The sequence below is a fragment of the Scyliorhinus torazame genome, chromosome 16 (genome assembly GCF_047496885.1).
Source record: "Scyliorhinus torazame isolate Kashiwa2021f chromosome 16, sScyTor2.1, whole genome shotgun sequence".
Classification (NCBI taxonomy): domain Eukaryota; kingdom Metazoa; phylum Chordata; class Chondrichthyes; order Carcharhiniformes; family Scyliorhinidae; genus Scyliorhinus; species Scyliorhinus torazame.
In genome coordinates this window covers 41007445-41033959 of record NC_092722.1, presented here as the reverse complement: position 1 = coordinate 41033959, position 26515 = coordinate 41007445, and the positions used below count along the sequence as shown (strand labels likewise).

The following is a 26515-nucleotide window of genomic DNA, read 5'->3' as shown; positions in this document are numbered from 1 at the left end:
TCCTAGCCTATCCAATCTCACCTCATAGCTGCAATTTGAGAGCCCTGGCAATACTCTTGTACATCTCCAGGGCCCGCAAGATCTGAGCCAGGCTCCTGAAGACTTTGATGCAATTTATTGCCGCAATCTTGAGGGCGATCCTTCAGTCAAGTTGACGCCAACAATCAGAAGGTCAGCAAACAACTCTGGGCTACTTCCTGAAATGAAAGAATCCAATTCATTTTTTCCAATTAAGGGGCAATTTAGCACGGCCAATCCACCTAACCTGCACATCTTTTGGGTTGTGGGGGAGAAACCCACGCAAACACGGGCAAACTCCAGCCTGAAATGAAAGTTGACGTGGATTATTCCGAGCTTCTCTACTCCATAGCCAACCACAATAAATGGAAGACATTTCCGGTTTGAGTAAGGTTTTGTTTTTCCTGTTTGCGGTGCCATAGAAAGAGAAAGCAATTGAGCTGGCCTCGGAATAACAGGGATCACAGCGGGTTACTACCTGCTGTGAGAGGGTTTAGAATTGTAGTGGTCAGCCTGTAGCTGGGACCTTGCAGGGTGGGGCACAGCACAATGAATAGCGCTTGCTCGGAGGATGAATAGGCGACTGCGGGTGTACGTGATCCCAATCTTCTGCATGCCAGATCATTTTTTTAAAAACCCAGTTACTAGGTGACCAACCGTGCTTCTGTTGGCTAATAATTTCCCACTTGCCCATTCTGGGCAGACGCCTGCTGGCGGTTTCATCACAAGGCGCCCACATTCAGTTGGCCCACTCGGTCAAATAGCACTTTTATTTTCATCCATTCCCAATTTTTTTAATAAACAATCGATGAAAGTGACCAAAGAAGATGAAACAAAGGACATTTTTTTTCCCCCCTCGGCGACCCGGTGGTTTTTCTCCCGGGATGCTCACAGCAGTTTCCAGGGGATTAACCTTTTAACTCCTGGAGCGCCCTAGGCAATGTGGGAGTGTTGGCAACACCAGCTGCAGGCCTTGGCATGGCAGGGGGAATGTATCGTGATGGTGGACTAGCCCCATTTTAAATGAATGAGTGTAAAACTGAGCAGGCTGCCGAATCGGCACGAATCCTCCACATCCAATGTTCCAACACACTCCGTGCATGAAGACGTGATTGTTTTACTGTTCTGTACTTCACTCGCTGCTTTCACCAAAAGGTGAACACTTGTGCTTCCCTTCAAGAATTATTATCAGTATTTTTGTGTGTAATTCAGCTAAAAGCACTTCAAGATCCTTAGTCTGAGTTATCAGCTATTCCTGTATAATTTTGCGGCCTCACTGTGTCACTTCTGTACATGAATATTTCAGCTCCACACTCTATATTACACCATTTTAGTGTTCCGCAATTGAACCGTGTTCAGATCTCCGTTTGAGCTGCAAATCGGAAGCAGATGTTGTGGGAAAAGTATCTAATTTCCAAACCCACTTCCTATCTCTCACAGATGGCATGTGGCAGAGCCAAAAACCCGAAAGGTGTGGGATATGATGGTGGTGGGGGGTCTTTCGGTGTAAGATCCGGGGTTTTGCTGTAAGGAAAAGCTACACAGCACTGGTGCCAACAAGATGGTGCAGGAGCATTCCTCGACCGTCAGGGAATCCTGGCAGATTTCACCCCCCCCCCCCACCACCACACACACACACACGCACAGAACGATACGCGGCTCCCAGACTAATTGAACTGTCAGTGAGTAGATTGAAGACAAAGGTTGATATATCTTTGGATAATAAGGGGATTAAGGGATATGGGGACAGTGCAGGAGGATGGGAACGAGATCGAAAACCAGCCATGATTGCACTGTATAGCAGAGCACGCTCGAAGGGCCGAATGTTATACTCCTACCCCTGTGCCTTATGTTCCTATTCCTCCTAGCTGCTATTCCTCACTTGCCCTATACTCCTCTATAACAAGTCCAGGTTTTGTATATTGAAGTGTAAGATTAAGAGAATGAACAACCAGCGCAGATTCATTCAGCTAATAAAAGCAAAATACTGGCAGCACGGTGGCGCAGTGGTTAGCACTGCTGCCTCACGGCGCTGAGGTCCCAGGTTCGATCCCGGCTCTGGGTCACTGTCTGTGTGGAGCTTGCATATTCTCCCCGTGTCTGTATGGGTCTCACCCCCACAACCCAGTTTCAGTTACGTGGATAATTGGAGCACATTCTGGGGAAGGTGGGACCTGAACCAGAGGGATACCAATATCCTGGGAGGGAAATTTGCTGCGGCTCTTCGGGGGGGGGGGGGGGTTTAAACTAATTTGTCAGGGTGATGGGAAAACGAGCTGTAGTCCAGAGCCCAGTGTTGAGAGTAGTGAGGTACTGAGGAGGGTATCAAGGTCGCAGGAGTGTACCGGCAGACACAAAGGTGAGTTGAAGTGTGTCTACTTCAATGCAAGGAGCATCCGGAATAAGATAGGTGAACTTGGAACGTGGATTGGTACTTGGGACTACGATGTTGTGGCCATTACGGAGACATGGTTCGAACAGCGACAGGAATGGTTGTTGGAAGTTCCGGGGTATAGATGTTTCAGTAAGAGTAGGGAAGGTGGTAAAAGACGTGGAGGAGTAACATTGTTAATCAAGGATAGTTTAACGGCTGCAGAAAGACAGTTCGAAGGGGATCTGCCTACTGAGGTAATATGGGCCAAAGTTAGAAATAGGAAAGGAGCAGTCATGTTGTTAGGAGTTTTCTATAGGCCCCCAAATAGTAATAGAGATGTGGAGGAAGAAATTGCAAAACAGATTATGGATAGGTGTGGAGGTCTCCGGTTAGTTGTCATGAGTGACCTTAACTTTCCAAATATTGATTGGAACCTCTATAGGTCGAACAGTTCGGATGGAACAGTTTTTGTACAGCGTGTTCAGGAGGGTTTCCTGACACAATATGTGGATAGGCCGACAAGAGGTGGGGCCACATTGGATTTGGTACTGGGTAATGAACCGGGCCAAGTGTTAGATTTGTTTGTGGGAGAGCACTTTGGAGATAGTGACCACAATTCGGTGTCTTTCACGATTGCAATGGAGAGGGATAGGGCCATACGGCAGGGCAAGGTTTATAATTGGGGGAGGAGTAATTATGATGCGATTAGGGAGCATAAGATGGGAACAGAAACTGTCAGGGAAAGGCACAAATGAAAAGTGGAGCTTGTTCAAGGAACAAATACTGCGTGTCCTTGATAGGTATGTCGCTGTTAGGCAGGGAGGAAATCGCCGTGTGAGGGAACCATGGTTCACAAAAGAGGTTGAATGTCTTGTCAAGAGGAAAAAGGAAGCGTATATAAGGATGAGAAAACAAGGTTCAGTTGGGTCGCTTGAGGGTTACAAGGTAGCAAGGAATGAGCTAAAAAAAAGAGCTTAGGAGAGCTGGGAGGGGGCATGAGAAGTCCTTGGGGGTCGGATCAAGGAAAACCCCAAGGCTTTTTACTCTTATGTGAGAAATAAAAGAATGACCAGGGTGAGGTTAGGGCCGGTCAAGGACAGTAGTGGGAACTTGTGCATGGAGTCAGAAGAAATAGGAGAGGCGTTGAATGAATACTTTTCTTCAGTGTTCACCAAGGAGAGGGGCCGTGTTTTTGAGGATGAGAGTGTGATACAGGCGGGTAGGCTGGAGGAGGTAGATGTTCTGAGGAAGGATGTATTAGCAATTTTGAAAAACCTTAGGGTCGACAAGTCCCCTGGGCCAGATGGGATATATCCAAGGATTCTTTGGGAGGCATGGGATGAGATTGCAGAGCCTTTGGCTTTGATCTTTGGGTCCTCACTGTCCACGGGGATAGTGCCAGAGGACTGGAGAGTGGCAAATGTTGTTCCTCTGTTCAAGAAAGGGAATAGGAATGACCCTGGTAATTATAGGCCGGTTAGTCTTACTTCGGTGGTCGGTAAGTTAATGTAAAAGGTCTTGAAGGATAGGATTTATGACCATTTGGAAAGATGCAGCTTAATCCGGGATAGTCAACACTGATTCGTGAAGGGTAAGTCTTGCCTCACAAATTTGATTGAATTCTTTGAGGAGGTAACTAAGTGTGTAGATGAAGGTAGAGCAGTTGATATCGTATACATGGATTTTAGTAAGGTGTTTGATAAGGTTCCCCATGGTCGGCTTATGAAGAAAGTAAGGAGGTGTGGGATACAGGGAAATTTGGCCAATTAGATAAGTAACTGGCTATCACATAGAAGACAGAGGGTGGTGGTGGATGGAAAATTTTCAGACTGTAGACCAGTTACCAGCGGTATACCACAGGGATCAGTGCTGGGTCCTCTGCTATTTGTGATTTTTATCAATGACTTGGAGGAGGGGGCTGAAGGGTGGGTCAGTAAATTTGCTGATGACACCAAGATTGGTGGAGTAGTGAATGAGGTGGAGGGCTGTTGTAGGCTGCAAAGAGACATTGATAGGATGCAGAGCTGGGCCGAAAAATGGCAGATGGAGTTTAACCCTGATAAGTGCAAAGTGATTCATTTTGGTAGAAAAAATTTGAATGCGGATTACAGGTCAACGGCAGGGTTCTGAGGAATGTGGAGGAACAGAGAGATCTTGGGGTTCATGTCCACAGATCTCTGAAGGTTGCCACTCAAGTGGATAGAGCCGTGAAGAAGGCCGATAGTGTGTTAACGTTTATTAACAGGGGGCTTGAGTTTAAGAGCTGCGGGGTTATGCTGCAACTGTACATGACCCTGGTGAGACCACATTTGGAATATTGTGTGCAGTTCTGGTCACCTCATAGGAAGGATGTGGAAACATTGGAAAGGGTGCAAAGGAGATTTACCAGGATGCTGCCTGGTTGCAGAATAGGTCTTATGAGGAAAGGTTGAGGGAGCTAGGGCTTTTCTCTTTGGAGCGGAGGAGGATGAGAGGCGACTTAATAGAGGTTTATAAGATGATGAGGGGGTAGATAGAGTGGACGTTCAGAGACTATTTCCTCGGGTGGATGTAGCTGTTACAAGGGGGCATAACTATAAGGTTCAGGGTGGGAGATATAGGAGGGATGTCCGAGGTAGGTTCTTTACTCCGAGAGTAGTTAGGGTGTGGAATGGACTGCCTTCTGTGATAGTGGAGTCGGACACTTTAGGCACTTTCAAGCGGTTATTGGATAGGCACATGGAGCACACCAGAATGACAGGGAGTGGGATAGCTTGATCTTGGTTTCAGACAATGCTCGGCACAACATCGAGGGCCGAAGGGCCTGTTCTGTGCTGTACTGTTCTATGTTCTATGTTTAACCCAAACATGTGCAGGGTAAGTGGATTGACAGCTAAATTGCCCTTTAATGGGGGGGAAAAAAAATTGGGTACTCTAAATTTAAAGAAAAGTCTTCAGAGCCCTGAAGAAGGGTCATACAGACTCGCAACACTTGACGAGATTCACTGGTCGTGTCCCGCCTGAATCCGGATGGGACACAGCTGATAAATCCCACAACAGGCCTCTTCCGGGATTCCCGAGGTCGGTACACCCCGCGAGATCCAACGAGACTTGTATGGTTAAGTGAACTTAACTATTCAGTTAACTGTACCTATGCCAGATCTAACCGGCCCGCAGGATCTACCGGCCTCACTGAGGAGACCCCAGCCAGGCCCCGCTAAGCACTGATCCCCACAAACGAGGACCAAGCAAAATGGCATGGGGGGGGGGTTACCTAGGCAATCCGAGGCTCGCAGGTGGTTAGCCTCTGAACAGGGTGGCACCCTGGAAAACTATCAGAACCACCTTGGCACCCTGGCAGTACCACCCTGGTGCCAGCCTGGCACTGCCAGGGTGTCCAGATGGCACTGCCAGTCTGGCTGGGGCACTGCTAGGCTGGCAGTGCCAAGGTGCCCAGCTGGCAATTTGCCCATGCTGGGGATCAGGCCCATGGGTACCCTGCCTGTATGAAATGGGGCACTGGGGGGTTTGGAGAAGTTGAGAGATGGGGGCGCTATATCTTCTGCATTGGAGAGTGAAGCACCTCGGTGCAGGAAATGGGACTGAGTGCAGTCTCGGCAGGGCGTTCCCCAGTGAGGCCCAAAAAACGAGTCCTGTTAAGGACCGGGAACGACCCCGCTAAACCCGCTCAAAACAGGACTCTCTTTATCATTATAGCGCGCCCATTAACTGTTTCTCTCTCCACAGATGCTGACAGACCTGCTGAGATTTTCTGTTTATATTTCTGATTCATTCATGTTAACCAATGCTGCACCTTATCTGGGAGTTCTTGATTGTCAGATTTACCAAATCAAAGTTATTGCACCTGACCCGCTAAGAGTGGGTGTGCATTGTGTCCGTGGTTGAATAGGGAAGGAAATTGCTTTTTTTCAAACACTGAAGTGGAAGAGGGAGAACTGCTTGATTAAACTGGAACTGGAGCAAACGCTGTTGAAGTCCTCGAGGGGTCTGATATGGAGGTAGTGGAGCTGATACTTGAAACTCAGTGCCTGAAGCAGCAGATGTGGTGAAAGGCACGTTACCAGGTAGCGTACGTTTTAGCTATTCTGTAATCATACAGCTAATGAGCTATTACCCCCCAGTAGCTGGCACATGCCTAAAAAGGATGTACTTTCTTTGCCTGCAGAATCGATAGAATTAGGCATGAATGAGCCTGTTGCAGTAATGCTCTTTTTCTACTGACTCTTAAAAGAATAATTCCCTAAATTTCTATCCATCAGAAGCCTCTGATCCTGGCTGAGCTGTGGCCTCATGAAGTGGGGCACTGTCCCTCAGCGGGGCACAGACATCATGGACCGATGGGCCTCTTTCTGTCCTGTAAAATCCAGACTCGAGACGTCTGTCTAACCACAGGGCCCACGGGGGTCGGTACTGTCTCCAGGTGGCCAGCCTTCGTGTCGTAAGTGGCAGATTAATCCACCAAAGTTAAACAGTCGCCAAAATGTTTCTCTTGATGAAACATTTACATTTCCTCCCCACACTCGGCAGCTGTTCCTCGACAGGAAGGAAAGCTCATGGCCACTTAATCTCTGGTCAGGGCTGGTGTAGCACAGGGCTAAATCGCTGGCTTTGAAAGCAGACCAAGGCAGGCCAGCAGCACGGTTCAATTCCCGTACCAGCCTCCCTGAACAGGCGCCGGAATGTGGTGACTAGGGCCTACTTGTGACAATAAGCGATTTTCATTTCATTTCATTTTTTTTTTCATTTCTGCCAAAGCTGTTCTTGTAATCATCCACCTGCAGGAGGTCAGAAAGTGTTGCCAGGCACATTCCGTGGTTATTCTTCCCCGCTCATGCCAGCCAACAATCTTTCGAGGAGATGGCAATGTGAGGTTGGGTGCCGGTGGCGTGAATAGAGATTTGAATCCCGGATGGTGCTGCAGCGTGTAGGGCTGGCGAAGGGGAGGGGTCTAAGGGGGTGTGCTGCTGAGAAGTGTGTGGGCAAATGAGGCAACTCCATGCAAAGATCCTGAAAGTCGGCCTTGAGGCAAGTCAGAAAGAAAGCAAAAGAGGAAAGAATAGGTTAGAACGTTAAGCAGTGTCAGATTGAGAAGGGTACGTTGAATAATCGGGGCTGCAGTTAGAATTCCTGTCAATCCCACAATTAGAAACCGAGAAAATAGGAGCTGGAGGGGGCGATTCGGTCCTTCAAGCCCGCTCCGCCATTCATTATGATCATAGCTGATTATCTAGCTCAATAGTCTTTCCCCCCCCATAGCCTATATTTTCAAAAAAATTTAGAGCACTCAATTCATTTTTCCCAATTAAGGGTCAATTTATCATGGCCAATCCACCCACACTGCACATCTTTGGGTTGTGGGGGCGACACGGGGAGAATATGCAAACTCCACACGGACAATGACCCAGAGCCGGGATCGAACCTGGGACCTTGGCGCCATGAGGCAACAGGGCTAACCCACTGTGCCACCGTGCTGCCCGCCCATACCTATTGATACCCTTCACTCCAAGTGCTATACCTAACTGCTTCTTGAAAACATGTTTTGGCCTCCACTACCTCCTGTGGTAACGAATTCCACAGGCCAAACACACACTGGGTGAAGAAATGTCTCCTCCTCTCTGTCCGAAATGGTCTACTCCGTATCCTCAGACTGTGACCCCGGTTCTGAATGCACCCACCATCGGGGACATCCTTCCTGCATCTACCCTGTCCAGTCCTGTTAGGATTTTATAGGTTTCTTTGAGATTCCCCCTCCCCCTCCCATTCTTCTGAACTCCAGCACTCCAGTACGCCCCTAGCAACATTTACAGTGCTCAACTAGAATCATAGTGCCCGTCACACGGTCCGTCACAGCTGGAATCAGCACTGCAGTTACACCCAAACCATAGTTACAATCGCAGCCCTGGTCCCAGTTATAGTTACAGCTGATGCTGTTACCAACACTAACTGATGTTGTCTCTGTGCTATGTGGCAGGGATTTTGCCTGATTTGATTTTGTTTTCTGTGCCAAGGGCACTGATAGCCGTAGATCGGAGTCTGTGTTTTCATCAAGGCTAGCTTCCACACACTGGTGTGTTTACAGATTGGGCCATCAAGGAATTGAATTGTTCTGCTCTGTAAACCAAAAAATCTGTGTTGTTTTTTTCCCCATTCCTTGTTCTCTCATCTTTGCTTCGCCCCCTCTCCACCCCACTTCAAAGCAAGCCCAGTATCTGAACCCTAGCCCAGGAAGCTGCATGCTGTGGTAGGAGCTTACTGGCACATCGACAGGCCCTGCCACCTGCCCCGCCGAACAAAAATGGTCTCCATTGCACGGAGCTCAATTAAGCTCTTGTTGGAATGGATATAAATTCTGTGCATGTCTCGCAAGCTTTACTTCTCCATCTCGCGGTAATGGAAGCCAAATAAGGTTAGATTCAGTTGAAAATTACACGGCTTTATTCTGCCGTGTCGCTCACTGTCACCCTTCTTACAGCTGCATTAATGTTTGTGTAATTTTGATTTGCACTTAATTAACTTGGCCTTGTGGGGAGCTGGGTGAGTCAAGGCACGGCATTGTGACAATTGCCTGTGTGCTATGGGGTGAGCTCCCTGCAGGAGGTCACGGGGTCAAGTATCTGAACGCCTGTATCCCATTCCACACCCTCTCCGTGTATTCAGCCCTGAATTAATGACATCTGGTGCTGCTTTTCCCTGAACACTGCCGATGGTGGCAACCCCTCCCTCACCGGTGACCATGGACAATTTGATGGAGGGTAGCTGGTTCCCAAGATCCACCTGACCTGGTGCCTCCGCCTCCACACCCCTGGAAACTGCAGCAGCAGAACCAGAAACACACACTGCGCAGGTCGCTGCCCTGTAAGAGTGCCCCTTATTCTTCAGTGAATAAGAGGAAGGGGCAGAAAATGAAGCAACAAATCACTCGTGAAATGTGCCTGCATCAATCGCACTGGTTGGGTTCTCCAGGAGATGCTGCTCTCTAATATATAAGCAAATCCGTTAAAGAGGCAGGTTTACTCCTGGTCATGGTACCATTTTGGAACTTTGATCTTGAATTGGCTTGATGAACCAATCCTGGACACATGATTGAGGGAGAGTTCTCTCTCTTGCGGCTTTTTTCTCTCTCTCTTTCATTCTTTATTCTCTTTGTTTCTCTCTTCCTTGCTTCCTTTCTCTCTTTCTTTCTCTTTTCTTCCTCTCCCTCTTTCTTGCGCAGCCTTCTCTCTTTCATTCTTTTTTTCTTTGCTCACTTTCTTGGCTCACTTTCTTGCTCACTTTCTCTCTCTCTTCCCTATCTCTCCTTTTTCTTTCTCTTTTCTCATTTGTTCCATAATCCCCTTGTTTCTCTTGCCCCCTTTCTCTTTCTTTTTCTCTCCCTTTTCTCTTTTTCTTTGTTTCTCTCGTCCCTTCCTCTCTCTCTATCTCTCGTCCCTTCCTCTCTCTCTATCTCTCTCTCTCTCTCTCTCTCTCTCACACGTGAATCTTAGCTGTGAGCACATGCAGCTTGAAGTTGGGCACCAGCTGGCCTGAGTGAGCTTTGCCGAGAGTGTGGGCAGGGGCATTTTAAAATTCTTTTTGTGGTTTTTAAAATAAAGCAGTAAAGCACATAATTATCTCACTAGAATGATGTGTTTTGTGCATTCATTTATTTCATGTAAACGAAACCGTTTTACTGGTCTGTAATCGTGCCTCACCTCGCTAGAATGCTTTTCGGTCTGTCTTTTGTAAAGGCAGAACACACATGGCGACACAACAAAGGGTCTTTGTAACATGCACTGGGTGCCGTGATCATTTAACTAGATTTTAGACAGGAAAGGAACTCTCCAGATCCTTGGGGGTAAAAGGCCCATTTACAGGAGCGGCTGGCGATGCTGAACCTTGAAAAATACTTGCTGCAGATCTGTGGAAATTGTAACCAGCCGTCTCTCGTTCAAAAATCAGTCATCAAGGAAAGCAAGGCAGCCTGTAACGAACTTAAAGCACCGAGTCCTGTCTGTCCTGTCGTGTTGTGTTATGCTTCTGATCCATTGCTCCAAATTGCAGTCAGAGTTGGTCAGAAATCCTGAGAGGATTGTCTACCAGATTTGGTTCTGTAGTCAAAGATGCGGGGTGATGTTGGCTCTTGTGTCTCCCATTTCCCTTTCTGGATACATTAAGGGCTGATGGGCGCCTGTTCCTATCATTGTAGTGATGTTGGCCGAGGAGGACATGTTCAGGGAGGGGGGAGTGAATGCCTCCACATTGCCAGCGATATTTATCTTTTTACCCCACTTTCTCCCCATTTCTCTGAATCCTGACTACGAAACCCATACAAACAAGCATGTGTTCCCCCCCCGTCCCGTCCCCCTGTCCCCTCCTGTATGAGCCTGGACAATGACTGTTGGTTGGCTATTGAACCATGGAGGGCATCACAGCTAAGTCAAGTTCTAGCTTCATTCACCATCTGCACATATCCTTGCTTCAGAGGTATCAGAAGCAGGACGTTGGTTAACCTCCATCTCCTCCCGAACCCAAGGGTGCTGAGGACAGTTATAACTTCCCATCATCCCCCTGACAGAGGTCAGCTCAACATGGGTCAGGTATCCCTGTTGCACATTTCAATTGACTTGTGGGCGCCTGTGGTCAAGAGGAACAGAAGTCAAGGTGTGGACTGCCTCACTGTAACTCTGCCTCATCTCTGACAGCCTGCTTCATGGCTGGAAGGAGAAATAGCAACGAGAATGATGTTTTCTCACAACCACGTTTGACTAATTTCTAGCTATTACTGACAAAATGTGCCATTCAAGGACATATGTATTATTGAGTAGATGGAAAACATCAGCAGGGGACTAGTAATTGCTAAACTGGAGTGTTGACCAGCTCTGCGACTGACAGCTGCTAGTTCAGTGCAGCTGTCCACACACTCGGGATCCTCCTACCCATCTTGCAGGTAACCAGGTTGGGACCAGCTGGGTGTTGAAACAGTGGGCGGGGAATTTGTTAAACTGGGAAACTACCTTACTCACTCCCCGTTCCGTGAGGCTGGATATTTCCCCCCCCACCCCTTTTGTGCTGCAATAACATGCCACCCTATCCCCCTAGTAGGGTGTGTGTGTGTGTGTGTGGGGGGGGGGGGGCTTCCTGAGCATCAGTCAGCGCTTCAATCAACTGAGCGGGGTGGACCAATACACCCCCAACTTGCTCCCCTTTTTGTAATATTCGGTCCAATGAGAAAGAAATAATTCTCAAAAAACAAAGTATTTCTTTTTTTTAAATAAATTTAGCGTAGCCAATTCATTTTTTCCAATTAAGGGGGCAATTTAGCGTGGCCAATCCACCTACCCTGCACGTCTTTGGGTTGTGGGGGCGAAACCCACGCAGACACGGGGAGAATGGGCAAAACTCCACACAGAGAGTGACCCAGAGCCGGGATCGAACCTGGGACCTCGGCGCCGTGAGGCAGCAGGGCTAACCCACTGCGCCACCGTGCTGCCCGGAAAATGAAGTATTTCTGAAGAAAAATAAGGTTTACATTTAAAATGAGGCCTTTCTGTGACAAAGAGAATTTGCATTTCTAAAGCGCCGTTCATGACCTCTGAACTTCCCAGAGTACCTCACGGCAAATTGTGACGTGGAGTCGCCGTTATGGCATATGGAATACAGCAGCCAATTTGAACACAGCAAGATCTCAGGAGCAGCAATGTGTTCGATATCTGATTCTTTTTAGAAAAGGTTTTATTGGGTTTTTGAATAAAGTATATTTACCGTTATGTACACAGAATAAGATATACAAATAGAAGAGAAGAGCACACACAAACATACCCAAAATAAATAAAATAACTGGTAGGGTATTATGCACCAGCTCAACAGCTGAAACTCTGTACAATTGGCAATATTATTTTTAACACATAAGTAGGCATCTGTTTGTGGGGGGGAGGGTGGGGGGGGAAACGGGGGAGGTAGATATACATTTGGGTGCCGGAGAAACAATTACAGAGGGCAATACGCGAATGGGTCTGGTGTTGGTGTTGTCGCTTGCTTCTCCCGGACGGATTTCGCTGCCGTTGTCGTCTCGCGTTCACCTCCGCTTCAGCCGTTCATCCCGTCTTTCACCCAGATTTTCCTTGCTCTCTGTTCCTGTAGATGCCAAGTTTGTTATCGTTTCCCGTGCCCTCCTTCCAGCTATCATTTCCCTGCCTCTCTCTTTTCTCCCTCTTCCCCCCCCCCCCCCTCCCCCTCCCTGGTTCTCCTCTATTGTTCCCTGTCTCCTCACTCTTTCTCCCCCCCCGCCCTTCCACCCTCCCCTTCTTCTGTGGTTCGCCTTTCTTTCCTCTTAGGTTTAGCTGTCCCCTCTCCCGGTCTATCTCTCCCTCGCATGCTTTGGCTGCTTTCCCCTGATTCTTGGCTACCTGGCTACTCTTCTGCTTGTTCGTTGGAAACAAACAGGTCCCGGAACAATTGGGTGAATGGCTTCCACGTTCTGTGGAAGCCATCGTCTGACCCTCGGATGGCGAATTTGATGTTCTCCATTTGGAGAGATTCCGAGAGGTCGGACAGCCAGTCTGCAGCTTTGGGTGGTGCTGCTGACCGCCAGCCGAATAGGATTCTACGCCGGGCGATCAGGGAGCCAAAGGCAAGGGCGTCCTCCCCAGGAATAGATCTGGCTCGTCTGAAACTCCGAAGACCGCCACTTTCGGGCATGGCTCCACCCTCACCCCCACGGACATTGCCTCGAAGAAGGCTGTCCGGTACCCCGCAAGTCTGGGGCAAGACCAGAACATGTGGGCGTGGTTGGCCGTGCCTCCTTGGCACCGCTCACATCTGTCCTCCAACTCCGGGAAGAACCTACTCATACGGGTTCTTGTTAAGTGGGCTCTATGTACCACTTTTAGTTGCGTCAGGCTGAGCCTTGCGCACATGGAGGTGGAGTTGACCCGATGCAGTGCTTCGCTCCAGAGTCCCCACCCTATTTCAATCCCCAGGTCTATCTACTTCATTGATGTTAGTTGAGGGATAAATGTTGGTCAGATCACCAGGAAGAAGGACCCCTGCTCTACTTTGAAGTAGTGCCACAGGATCTTTTAGGTGCACCCGCTCATTTTAAACACGGCTCCTCCGACAGGGTGGCACTCCCATGATACCCACTGAAGAGCTTGCCTGGATTCTATTTCCAAATCCCTGAAGTGGCATTGAACCACCGGCCACTCAAGCAGGTGTGGTACCAACTGGGCCATGGCTGCGGCAACCTCTGTGCCCACACGGCCCTTGTCCAGATGGTTGAACCCACCATTGTGGAGCAGAGGCAATTCTCTGTGTTTCCCGTGTGTTTATCCCATCCTCCTCCGCCACCCACATACTGTCGGGCTTTAAGGTGGTTCAAAACTTTAGCTGTATTTTTTATTTCTTGTTCTTGTTCCACATCCTTCTTGTTCAGCCAGTGGCAAAATGTAAGATAAATTGCGCAGATCAGTGATGGGGATGGGCCCCCAGAAAATAGTTTATTATCACTGGGTGGGCCTTCATGGTGCCAGCTGAGCCCCAGTTCCGATTCCAGGGGGATTCCTGTGTTGACATCATGGCACAACCCTGTGACATCTTGGCCCTCATGCACATTAGTACTTCCCATCACTGGACTGCTCGGGAGCTACAGGCCGAGATTCATGTGGCAATTGATTCTCACAGGAACTGGCTGCACAGTTTACAAATTGTGGAGAGTGGGATCTGTTGCCACACCGCCTGTGTTTTCTCCCTCTTTACACGGTTCCAATTGACTCTGCTTTCTGTCAGTTGGATGGAGGCCACGGAAAGATGGCCACTGCCTCAACTGGTGTGACCTGAGCTATGATGTTATGGAGTGCTCCTTTTCACAGCTCATGAACATTTCACAAACAGAGAACACGCAATATAAATGCACTCAACGTGGGGTTTCAGCTGGCAGGGTGAGGGGGGCCTGCTGGGTGGGGATGGGCAAGGCTGCTGATTGTGGATGGGCAGGGATGGGTGGGCTGGTTGGAGATGCGTGGAGGTGGGTGGGGCTTCTGGGCGGTATAGGTGGACTGGTAGGGGTCAAGCGGGGCTCCTGGGCAGGGGTGAGCAGGGATAGGTGGGCTGGTTGGAGATGGGTGGGGCTGCTGGGCAGGGGTGGGTGGACTGGCTGGGGATGAGCGGGGCTCCTGGGCAGGGGTGGGCTGGTTAGAGATGGGTGGGGCTGCTGGTGGAGTGATGGGTGGGCATGGCTCCTGGGAGGTAGGTTGGTTGGGGATGAGTGAGTTGTTGAACACTCAGTGGAATCCAGCAGAATTTGGGATCTTCATGGGTCTGAAGAATTATTAAAATCCAGATCAATGGGATTATAGTACGTGGGAGTCACCAGCAAGGCCAATATTTGTTGCCCATTTCTAATTGCCCGTGAGCTGAGCAGGTTGCGAGGCAAATTCAAAGGGCAATAAAGAGTCAACCACATTGCTGTGGGTCTGGCGCCACATGTAGGCCAGATGGGGTAAGGACAGCAGATTTCCTTCTCGAAAGGCCAAATGGGCTCTTACAACAATCGATGACAATGTCTTGGCCGCTATTACTGAGACTAGCTTTATATTCCAGATTAATAAATTGGAATTTCAATTCCACCAGCTGGTATAGTGGGATTCGATCCCATGTTCCCAGAACCTGGGGCTCTGGATTACGAGACCAGCTGCATTACCACGATGCCTCTGTCTCCCCAGAATTTCTCAGCCTTTCTGGCAGGCTTTGCACCCGTGGGCCACGCTGACCTAGAGGGCAGGCAATTCTCACCGTCACCTCTCCCTGGGCAGTGTTCGCCAAGGTGACTGAATTTATTTTCTCCAATTACTTAATGCTCTTGGCCAGTCATGCTTCCAGAGGTGGGCTGACATTTTGGAACCTGCATCAAAGCTTCTACTTTCTGGTTGAAGGCAGCGGGCCAAGGTCAGAGTAAAATAACCAAGTAAACAAAGCCCCATTAGCGCTGGTAGAAGGGGCAGAATCTCTGACACCAGGTATTTACATTATTCTTAAAGGTGATCGCCCAAGTATCTGAACCACACTGGGGTGCCAGAGGGATTTCTGTGCCTCAGCTGTGATTTTACTTCGCAAGTAATTTTGTAATAAGTGGGTATTATCCATCACAGCCTCTGTGCTCACCCTCTCCTCTCCCTGATGATGTGGCAAAGAGTTTCCACAGTGCCCTTTGCCATGGCAACGAGACCTACCTGGAGATTCTTAAACTGAGCCCAAGGGAGTAGGTTGCCTGGCGGTAGCTGAGCTCAGCATGGAATAGATGAGGCTGTGAACAGTAATCGGTGTCCGGGTCTCTCAGTGAACAAGGTAGCCATGTTTCAAGAGGACAAGCCTGTCTCACTTGTAAATTGCTTTTGTCTCCAGACGGCTTGGGAGTCACCAGACGTCAGAAGTTAGCAGATCGTTACAGTTTTAAGGAAAACGCCAAATTTATGTTGCAGTAAGCTATTGCAGCGCACTCCTATTTATTAAGTGAAATACTTATTGATCTGAACAATCCTTGAACTGTAAGTAACCTTTCCATTGGAATGTCAATTCTGCAAATGGCTGACTTGTAGGTAATGTGGAAGGAACTGGCTGTCCCTCAGAACACATTATGTGTGTCCGATATTGTGGTTTTATTTCAGGATTCGTTAGCTTCTCACCCTAGAAGGGACCTTGCTGGAGGCAATGCTCTTTTGTTGAAAGCACATTTATTTACATTCTAACTATTTCCTAAGGTTAAACGCGACCAAGATCTAGCTGGAACGACTCTACACTACACTCAGTCATCTTCTCTCAATGAGTCACATCACCGTGACAAAGCTCCTTATGCAAATGATCAGTAACTATTATTAGAGTTAACCCTTTGCTCTACATCCCGCCCCAAGTTCACTCTTCCCACAAACTGTTCACCTCTTGTACTATTTGCATTTTCCGTCCAACTCTTTTCTTCTCTTCACCCACCCTGCTCCAAGTCAATTGCACCAAAGGTGTCAATCGTCAGCAGTGTTCTTGGCTCTCTTTGAAAACATGGAGGAAGTATGCGTTCCCTTAGCCTCTCTTCGGTAGGCAAACACATTGGTGGAGGGGCAAAGCAGCTTCTCATGACAGCTGGCTCCTGGACTGTGACACTTACAGTGACCTCAATGTAAAGGCAGTGAAGACCAGTCAAGGATAAACTGATTGAACAGTGAAACCTCCAGGGCTCGAGCAACCACAACCTCTTGAAAAGGAATACAACAAACTGAAGTTCTCCCTCACGTCGTCTCCTGCGCTACACACTGGGAAAAATTGAAAGCACTGGTTTGACAAAGTGAAGTATGTTGCAGCTTCTGTGATGAACCCTGCAGCCATGTCACTCAGTGCTGCTGTATAGGCAGGAGGAGAATTCAGTACCCGAGTGAGAAGTGAACATAGACACTGCTGGAGATGAGCAAAGGAGGACCTCCCGCCTACCCTTAGGGTAGGATTGTCTATTTTTGTAAGTAGTGGTATCACTTCCACACTCCCTTCTGCGCGAGGCTGCTCCACTACGTACATTGGGGTAAGCTGCAGAAAGTAGGATTGCGCCATCATTGACAATGGAATAAACTCCAGGATTCTGATCCATAGGAAGTTCCTGCATTGTGCTCTGGCGTGCAGACTGGTGTGCTGACCTGTTTGAAAGTTCAACATCAGCAACTGGCCTGTTTGCCACAGAAGTCTCGGTAGTAACAGGAAAGACTGCTAGTGTCAGTACTTCAGGTAGTTGCTCTATAGCCCAGTCTTTAGCCTGGTGCTGTGGCCACTTCCTTCGATGCGACACAGCATTTGTATACTGTTGTACTGCAATAACTTCACATTCTTTTGACACATTCCGAATGTGTCAATCCTCTGTTGCGGCTTGGTAGTTGCTGTGTGACTCCTGATAGCTGGATTTGTAGTTCAGCTTTCTTTTTTTTAGGCAGTTAGCCTTCTCCACCTCGTGCATATTTGTAATGTTTCCATTTAATATTTTCATAAAATCAGGATATTTCCATAGCTCCATTTGATGCTCGACTTTTCTGAGGCCCTCATCAGCTGTAGAGACTCTAGTCTGGGTCTCTGCGTCTTCACTGAAAGAAAGATCTAGGGGCGGGATTCTCTGCAATCGGTGCGATGTCCGCCGACCGGCGCCAAAAACGGCGCGAATCAGTCCGGCATCGCGCCGCCCCAAAGGTGCGGAATTCGCCGCATCTTGAGGGGCCGAGCCCTAACCTTGAGGGGCTAGTCCCGCGCCGGAATGATTCCCTCCCCGCCAGCTGGCGGGAAAGGCCTTTGGTGCCACGCCAGCTGGCGCGGAAATGACTTTGCGGTGCGGCGCATGCGCGGGAGCGTCAGTGGCTGCTCACAGCATCCCCGTGCATGCGCAGGGGAGGGGGTCTCTTCCGCCTTCGCCATAGTGAAGACCATGGCGAAGGCGGAAGGAAAAGAGTGCCCCCACGGCACAGACCCTCCCGCGGATCAGTGGGCCCCGATCGCGGGCCAGGCCACCGTGGGGGCACCCCCCGGGGCCAGATCGCCCCGCGCCCCCCCCCCCCCCCAGGACCCCGGAGCCCGCCCGCGCCGCCTTGTCCCGCTGGTAAGAGAGGTGGTTTGATTCTCGCCGGCGGGCCAGACATTCCAGCAGCGGGACTTCGGCCCATCGTGGGCCGGAGAATCGCCGGCGGGGTGGGGCCCGCCAACCGGCGCGGCGCGATTCCCACCCCCGCCGAATATCCGGTGCCGGAGAATTCGGCAACCGGCGGGGGCGGGATTCACGCCAGCCCCCGCCGATTCTCCGACCCGGCGGGGGGTCGGGGAATCCCGCCCCAGGTGTTTCAATGGCTTGCTGATAAAATGCAAGTGCGGGCTCTAGTTTACAGTTGTACAGATTAATAACCTCTGCACTCTCACTATTGGTTTGATCCAATTTGGATTTAAGCGTCTCGTTCTCCCTGGATAATTTTTTTTTTTGCTGCCTGCTTGCAGTTGTTGTTGCATGGTGTTGGTGGGCTCGGTGGATGACGCCGACAAATTCACCTCTGTATTACCTTCTTCAACAAGAGGCTAATTCTCCTCAAAAGGCACTGCAAAAAGTCTTCATGATAATCAAAGCAAAATACTGCGGATGTTGGAAATGTGAAACAGAAACAAAGTGCTGGGAAAACTCCGCATGTCTGGCAGCGTCTGTGGAGAGAGAAACAGAGTTAATGTTTCAAGTCCATATGACTCTTTTTCAGACTTCTGAAGAAGTCACATTTGACTGGAAAGGTTTGCCGTATTTCTCTGTCCACAGACGCTGCCAGACCTGATATCATAGCATAGAATCTCTACAGTGCAGAAGGAGGCCATTCAGCCCATCAAGTCTGCACCGACCCTCTGAAAGAGCACTCCTACTTAGGCCCACGACCTCACCCCATCCCTGTAACCCACCTAACCTTTTGGACACTAAGAGGCAATTTTAGGATTGTCAATCCACAGTTTTATACTCTCGGAGGAAACCCACATAGACACTGGGAGAACATGCAAACTCCACACAGTTACCCAAGGTTGGAATCAAACCCGGGTCCCTAGTGCTGTGAGGCAGCAGTGCTAATTACTGTGCTGCCCTGCTGAGTTTTCCCAGCATTTTCTGTTGTTCCTTAAAACATCATGATCATTGGAAGTGGAGACAGAGAGCAGAGTAAGGCCGAGGACCTCGTCTTCCAACAGATCATCTGCCTCTGCAGCAACTTCATTCCCTTGCACTCTTTCCTGAAAGAGCAAAGTAAAGTCTAGAATATCATCTTGCGGGTGGTCACCACCATTCCTGGTGAATCTTGTTCCCTCTTCCTCTGGCCCATCCCCAAAGAGGAGTGAAAAGATCTGCAATATCCTCCTGTGCTCCTTGGAATTGAATAGAGGGCGGCTGCAGTGTCACTTTATTCAACCATGAAACTCTGTTAGATAACACTGAAACACCTGCTCCTGTGTCTAGCTTGAATTTGGTCAGATGTCTAGTTACATCAATGTCAGTACTCCAAGATTGATTTTTGTTTTCCTTTATTTCTCCCAAGAAATAAGTCTTGAGTTTCTTGAAAGGAGCTCGGGTGAGTGCCGTTCATCACTGGTCTCCACAAACGGGGACCAGATGAAATGGCACTTGTGGGGGTCCCCCAGGGGATCGGAGGCCCACAGCTACATGCTCTATAGCCAGAGTGGCGTCCGTCACTGCCAGTGCCAGATGGGCATCTGCCACTGCCACCTGGGTGCCCTGTCAGTGCCAACCTGGCACTCAGTACAACCTGTGTGCCAGTCTGACACTGCCACGGTCCAGGTGGCATTGCTAGGTTGGCACTGCCAAGGTGCCCTGTGTGGTTGTTGGGGGGAGGGGTGCGGCGAGGACCAGGAATCCTCCCATACTGCACTCAGGGTGGGAGGAGGTTGGGTATCGCTTTGGGGTCCTCTGGTCCCAATCTCTCGCTACACTGGGCAGTTCCGGCGAGCGGAGCTCTCCACTGTACAAAATCGGGCTATGTGCAGCCTTGGCTGCGCAATCCCTGTTCTATAAAACTTTGTTGCCTCTTGGGAGAATTGCGCCCTACATGTGTGGGAGGCAGGCTGTTAAGAAGCTTATGAGTGAGCGACTGGGAGTACAGGCATTGGTCTATCGAATCGTGTGCAATCCAGTTTGCTTCTACATTGGTTGAACTTGTTCCAGCGGATAGTGTTCCCCTCTCTCCATCTCTCTCCCGTTGTGCCCTGAAGGCAGTGATGCATCTAGGCCGTCCTTGACTTTTCGTGACAGCAGGGCTATTTGACAATAGAGAGCATTGCAGTCGTGTCCTCTCCTGATGTGCATACACGTGAGCTTTTCTGTCAAGAGTCACAGGACAGCTTTTGAACAGAGGGCCACTGAAGCCAGTACCAGAAGTCCAAACTCTCCTTTGGCTAAAGCAGGCCAATTCAGCACAGCCTGGGGAAGCTTTACTTGGCTCTTCCTGGCTCAGTATCTCTCCATGCTGCTCAATTGGCCACAGTGACGAGGGTACAATGTCTCTGCAGCTCTGACCCTTTACCCTGATCAGTGTGGTGAATGAGGCTCAGATTCTGCATGCTGGCTCCCCCCTTATCCAATAAATATTTTATATATATTTAAGGGCATCATAAAAAGAAGAGGATTTGTTTTGTTACACAAATGGTTGTTAGGCAGCACGGTAGCATTGTGGATAGCACAATTGCTTCACAGCTCCAGGGTCCCAGGTTCGATTCCGGCTTGGGTCACTGTCTGTGTGGAGTCTGCACATCCTCCCCGTGTGTCCGTGGGTTTCCTCCGGGTGCTCCGGTTTCCTCCCACAGTCCAAAGATGTGCAGGTTAGGTGGATTGGCCATGATAAATTGCCCTTAGTGTCCACAATTGACCTTAGTGTTGGGTGGGGTTGCTGGGTTATAGGGCTAGGGTGGAGGTGTTGACCTTGGGTAGGGTGCTCTTTCCAAGAGCCGGTGCAGACTCGATGGGCCGAATGGCCTCCTTCTGCACTGTAAATTCTATGATACATAAGGATATGGAATGAGGCTGAATCCTTGATTGCTTTTCAAAAAGAAAACGCAGCAGATAAAATATTTGAACGTGAAGCGTTTTAAAATGATTTGTGGTGAGTGTCTGGACAATGGCAGTAAGTGGAAAGCTCCTTCAGAAGGTCAGCTGAGTGAAAGTGCCCCAGACACCAGAGATAAGAGCTTGGTTGGAGTCCTGGGCTTGAGGCGTGTGCTGGCAATTAATGAGACGCTAACTGGACAAAACCAGTTCCTGCACTGTGTAAGGGGCCTTTTGAAAGTACTTCGTATTTGTAAAGCGTTTCTCCTCCTGATCCAAACCCAAAGGGATTGAACCCAATTAAAGCTCTGTAACCAGCACATGGAACAGGGCCAGCCAATGTGCTGAGACTCAGAATTGAACCTGGGACTGACCTGGTCTGTAACTGGTTTGGACTGGTTGGACCAGGTGGCCTGTTTCAGTATATATTTCACCTAATGGTGCACCAGGTAGTTTATTTGCCATGTGACATACGAGCAGCACTTTCAAACTGTGTGTGTGTGTGTGTGTGTGTGTGTGTGTGTGTACGCTCGCCCGTGTGTGTTTGAGTGCATGCCAGTGTGCGTACGCACCTGTCTGGGTGTGCATGCGTGCGTATCTGTGCCTGTATGCACATGCGTGCGCATGTATGTGCGCATGCCTGTGTGTATGCACGTGTATATATATATATATATATGTGTGTGTTCATTTGGGTATTTATTTTGTGCAACACTATTAATAGTTTTGTTTTTCTGTTGCAGATGATTGTGACGTCCGACCTGAAGAGCTGCAGCATCATGTGACAGGTACAGTCAGTTATTTGGCTGTCAGAAGTCTGGTTACCCGTCTGAGGGCCTGTGGAAACCTATTTGGGAACTTTTCTCTTGTTATCTCCGGTTTTACCTTTGTTCCTGCTCCCCTTACCCCTCTCCCTAGAGTGATGATAAGTTCTGTACTATAACAAAAGCAAATACTGCAGACTGGTAACATCTGTGGAGAGAGAAACCGGGAGCGCGATCTTCCCAAAAGGGAACAAAGTCCCCCAGCGACCACGTTTAGCCGTGTGCTTCCCAGCACTCGCAGTGCCGAGAAACACATGGCTATTCAACGCTACTTGTGTTGAATAAAGGGCCTGAATGGGGAAGGCGCGGCCAAGGCCACATATAGGCCCGTTTTTTTACAATGGGGAGCTCTGCTCTCCAAGGCCCACAAAAAAAATCCCTGACTCTCTCTCTCTCTCTTCCCCCCAATCCCCTCAGGGGGCCCCCCACGAGTGCCATTCTGTTTGGTCCCCATTTGTGCAGGCCAGTACCAAATGGCACTCGCTCAAGGTACCCGAGGCGAAGGGTTTGAATCCCAAAGCCTCAAGTACCTTGGGAATCTGCACATTTGAGTAAGGCTTACTGCCTCGCTCTAATATGCAGATTTGCCAAAACGTGATCCCACCTAATGTGGGCAAGATTCCCGTTGCAATGTCTCGTGAGATTGAGTTGAATCTTGCGAGGCGTTGCGAGCTGGGTGGATCCCGGGAGTGAAGTCTCCCGGCTTTCACTGGCCACGTTTGCGCCGCAGTGAGCTGCTTTTCCGTCGCAGCGTGGCCGGATGATTGCGCCCAGGGTTAACGTTTGGAGTCCAAGTTCTTAACTGAAGAAGAGTCATATATTGGACTCCAAACGTTAACTGTTTCTCTCTCCACAGATGCTGCCAGACCTGCTGAGCCTCTGTTTTTTATTTAAGTTCTATACCATGTCAGAGTTCCTGGGAGTCGGAACCATTTCAAAGCTGCGCTCTCCAGGGATGCATCAAATCAGGAGGCGGGGGGGGGAGAGTTTCAGAGATCTGCAAGGGTCACAAGATCTCTGCAATCTCCCCACCGGGTGTTGATAAGTTTCATCCAGCAGGATTGGTACACGACTGCCTCTACTGTGCACAGCTCTGCGAGGAGCTGCACTTTTCCTGAGGGCACCTTTCTCCCTCTGCCTTTTCCTTTCCTCGGTGCGAGAATCGATGTCTCATTTGTATCGAGGGCCAGATTTCACCACTTTGGAGGAGCAGGCAAAGAGACGGGGAAGCAGTGTGTGCATACCTGCTTTGTGCACGGGTGATATTCCATAAATCTCTCATGTCAAAAGTCTCCCTTGAAGATAGACTGAAATTCTCCATTTGGCGTTGACACAGGGACTGAATAATGTGCAGTTCATGTTCCCATTGGGGGTGCTCTTTATTTCACTGGGGACTTTTTAGCGTCTTGCTCCCCCTCTGCAGCCATGGTGCCCAGTCCACGTTTATAAATACTTGTGGTAATTCACGCTCCGCCTGAGAGGAGTGGAGCATCGCGGAAGGGCGGAGCATACTGTGTCCAACCGGCAGTGTGGCTAATTCCATCTCTCCAATGAGAAGTATGAAAAAGCCCCCATGATGATTCACCGTTGATGGTAGCACTGGGTCATTCAGACCAGAAAAATGCTCGGTTCCATCCCCGGGGTGACTGTTAGGGCTGGTACAGCTCAGCTCTCGAATCCTGGGTTAGGGAGTGGGGAGTTAACCTGCCAATGCACATGTGCTAATCTTAACGGTGAGTGTCCAATACGCCCGGGGCCAGTCTCGTGCTGCGTCAAATCTGCCGCACTGATGGGGGGGTTTCCGGAGAGGCAGGAAGAAAGCGTCTTATCCGGGGCCACGTGGGATCCTTATCTAGGTGCACTCTCCCAGTGGGATCGGAAGTGGGAGCTGCGGTTGATTCCCTGTCCTGAAGAAAGAACGACTTGCATTTATATAGCGCCTCTCGTCACCTTGGGATGCCACAAAACGCTTTACGACCCATTAAATGTAGGAAATGTGGCGGCGACTGGGACACAGCAAGATCCCACAAAGGGCAAAGACCAGATCACCTGTGATAGTGGTGTTGATTGTGGGATAAATATTGGTCTGGACACCAGGAAGAGTTCACCTGTGAGGACAGATGGGGCCTCAGTTCAATGCTGCATTCAGAACACGGCATCTTTGGCAGTGCAGCACTCCTTCACTGACGCACTGGCGTGTCAGTATGCAATATGTGCCCAAGTCTCTGGAATGAAACTTGAACCCATCGTGTTCTGACTCAGCAGGTGAGAGTGCTACCCACTGAGGCACTGCTGACACACTCCTGACTCCAGGAACCTGGCATTGGCAGGTATTGAACCTGGGACTTTCTGGATCTGTGTGGCTCAGCTATCACTGGATACGTTGGAGTGCTCTCCACGTCTTCTTTGGGGTGACTCTGCTGCTGTTTCTGGGGCAGCAGTTTCTCCCTGATGCACCAGTGATTCCCCAGAGTGTGACCCCCCCTCCCCCTTTGCGAGGAGCACTAGATCACACAAAACGGACCCCCATTCTTCACCCTAACTCTCTGTTCTGACTGTAACTCCATTTCCTCCCACTTTCTCTCTTCTGCTGACTTCTTGCTATGGTTTAGTTCCCTACTGTATATATCCCAGACCATCAAATGTCAACGGGATGTTCAACTATGGGCAGCATCACAGCCAAGCCCAGTCCTGTCGCTGCATTTAACTGTCAGGGGCACTGGATCAGGAGTGGAAAATACATCTATACCTCCAGACTATTCCATTAGTCGGAAAACACTTTTGTGATGTCTCGTGAAAGGGCACTATATAAATGCAAGTCCTTTTCATCCCATCATCCCTCTGACTCCTCCCTTTCTTCCAAACTGTACCAAGTCAGCATATCTCCCAGAACTTTAACTCGGATTTGTCTTGTCTGGTAACCCCCGACCCCACCGAGAGAGCGATGGTTTGGTTTTAAGCGAGGTTTCGGTGTAAAAGATCAATGAAAGATAAATAAATGGAATGTCTCGTGAAGACAGCTTTCATTCTTGACGGGCCTTTCTACAGCAGCATGAGAGCCTGCCATTGGGACCTGCTAGATGGTTGCTTATGAAAACGTCGAGGGCTGTGCAGTTTGAAGGGCACAGTGTACCTGTGTCAGCATGCGATGTGCTTGATGTCCTTTCATTCTAATAATTGATGTGTTGTTCTTTAAGAGCTGCAGTTTGCATATCACTGCCTGCATGTGTGTTGTGGAAATCAATTCCTTCAATCTCCTCAGTGCCATCCATTTCGTTTCCAGCACAGCTAGAAGTCCTTCAGTTTCTCAGGAGCTTGACTGTTACAGCTGCCGTAGATATAGCAGCATTAAAACCATGCCCCAGCTTCAAGTCAAAATGACTTCAAGCACCGAGCCCGAGGGGCTGTCACTCTCCCCATCTGCACCTCTTCTGCCTGTCTTCTATTCCTTTTTTCTTTTTTTTTCTTCCTAGCTCGCATTGTAAATTGCTTGCTCCCTATCATCTATCTGAAGTATTAATGATGGCAATCTCTCTCTCCGTGTAGTGTTCTCATTGTCTGAGGGTTGTTCATCATGATTTAGGCCATAATACAATAGGCAAGATGAGGAGACAGGCCCCAAGAATGACCTCCGCCCGTGTTGTTCTGCAGAACGCTCTCTAGCCAACTGAGCCAACCAACTCCCAACAGTGGCAATCGTGACTGGAAATGCAACGGGGGCGGTTTACGTGGATTTCCAAAAAGCATCAAGATAAATAAGTTAGGACTTTGCGTCGTCCAAGCTTCAAAATCAACTCCTCGGGAAGAGAAAGAGAAAGCTGGAAATTGATTACAGCAAAGCGTTATTGAAATAATAAATGGAAATCCCGACTGCACAGAAACAAATTCTTTCTTTCCTTCCTGGATACGATGGAACGAAGATAATGGCAAACAGAATTAAAGGGTGTGTGGGTAAGGGAAGATGGAGATTAGGGGGTGGAAAACAAAGTTGGGAATGAAGAGAAGCTTCTCGATGGAAAGACACGAGTGGTGTTCTATTTTGGGGGCTGCTCTTATTTATCATGCATTCCCAAACGCCCTGGGGTTGGGAACTCAGGTGAAAAATATTGAAATTTGCTGATGGCTTTATAACCAGGGTATGGACAACTGTGATTGAGATTGTGAAATACTGCCCAAGGATCTAAATAGGTTGGCAGCATGGGCTGTTTGTAGTAGTTGCACAAGTCATGAACGATGGCTGTGTCAGTACACAAGACCATGAAAAGGCAGAGAGAATCCTTGGTTTTACGGGATGTGGGCGTTGCTAGCTAGGCCAGCATTTATTGCCCATCCCTAGTTGCCCTTGAGAAGGTGGTTGAGAGCTGCCTTCTTGAACCGCTGCAGTCCCCGAGGTAATAATCTTTCTTAGTGTCACAAGTGGGGTTACATTAAAGCTGCAATGAAGTTACTGTGAAATGCCCCTCGTCGCCACATTCCGACGCCTGTTTTGGTACACGGAGGGAGAATCCAGAATGTCCAAATTACCTAACAAGCACGTCTTTCGGGACTTGTGGGAGGAAACCGGAGCACCCGGAGGAACGCAGACGCAGGGAGAACGTGCAGACTCCGCACAGACAGTGACCCAAACCGGGAATCGCACCCGGTTCCCTGGTGCTGTGAAGTAACAGTGCTAAGCCCTGTGCTACCGTACCACCCACAGTACACCCAGAGTGCTGTTAGGCAGGGAGTGCC

At 49.3% G+C, this 26515-nt stretch overlaps 1 protein-coding gene across 4 annotated transcripts in view; it reads left to right on the top strand.

Annotated features, from left to right (window-relative positions):
• kazna (kazrin, periplakin interacting protein a) overlaps positions 1 to 26515 on the top strand; it is a 798970-nt gene that overhangs the window by 434284 nt on the left and 338171 nt on the right. For all 4 annotated transcript variants that reach the window (XM_072478390.1, XM_072478389.1, XM_072478391.1 and 1 more), the window contains one exon: positions 21704 to 21748. In XM_072478390.1, coding sequence (XP_072334491.1) covers positions 21704 to 21748 — 45 coding nt within the window. The remainder of the gene's footprint in view (positions 1 to 21703; positions 21749 to 26515) is intronic.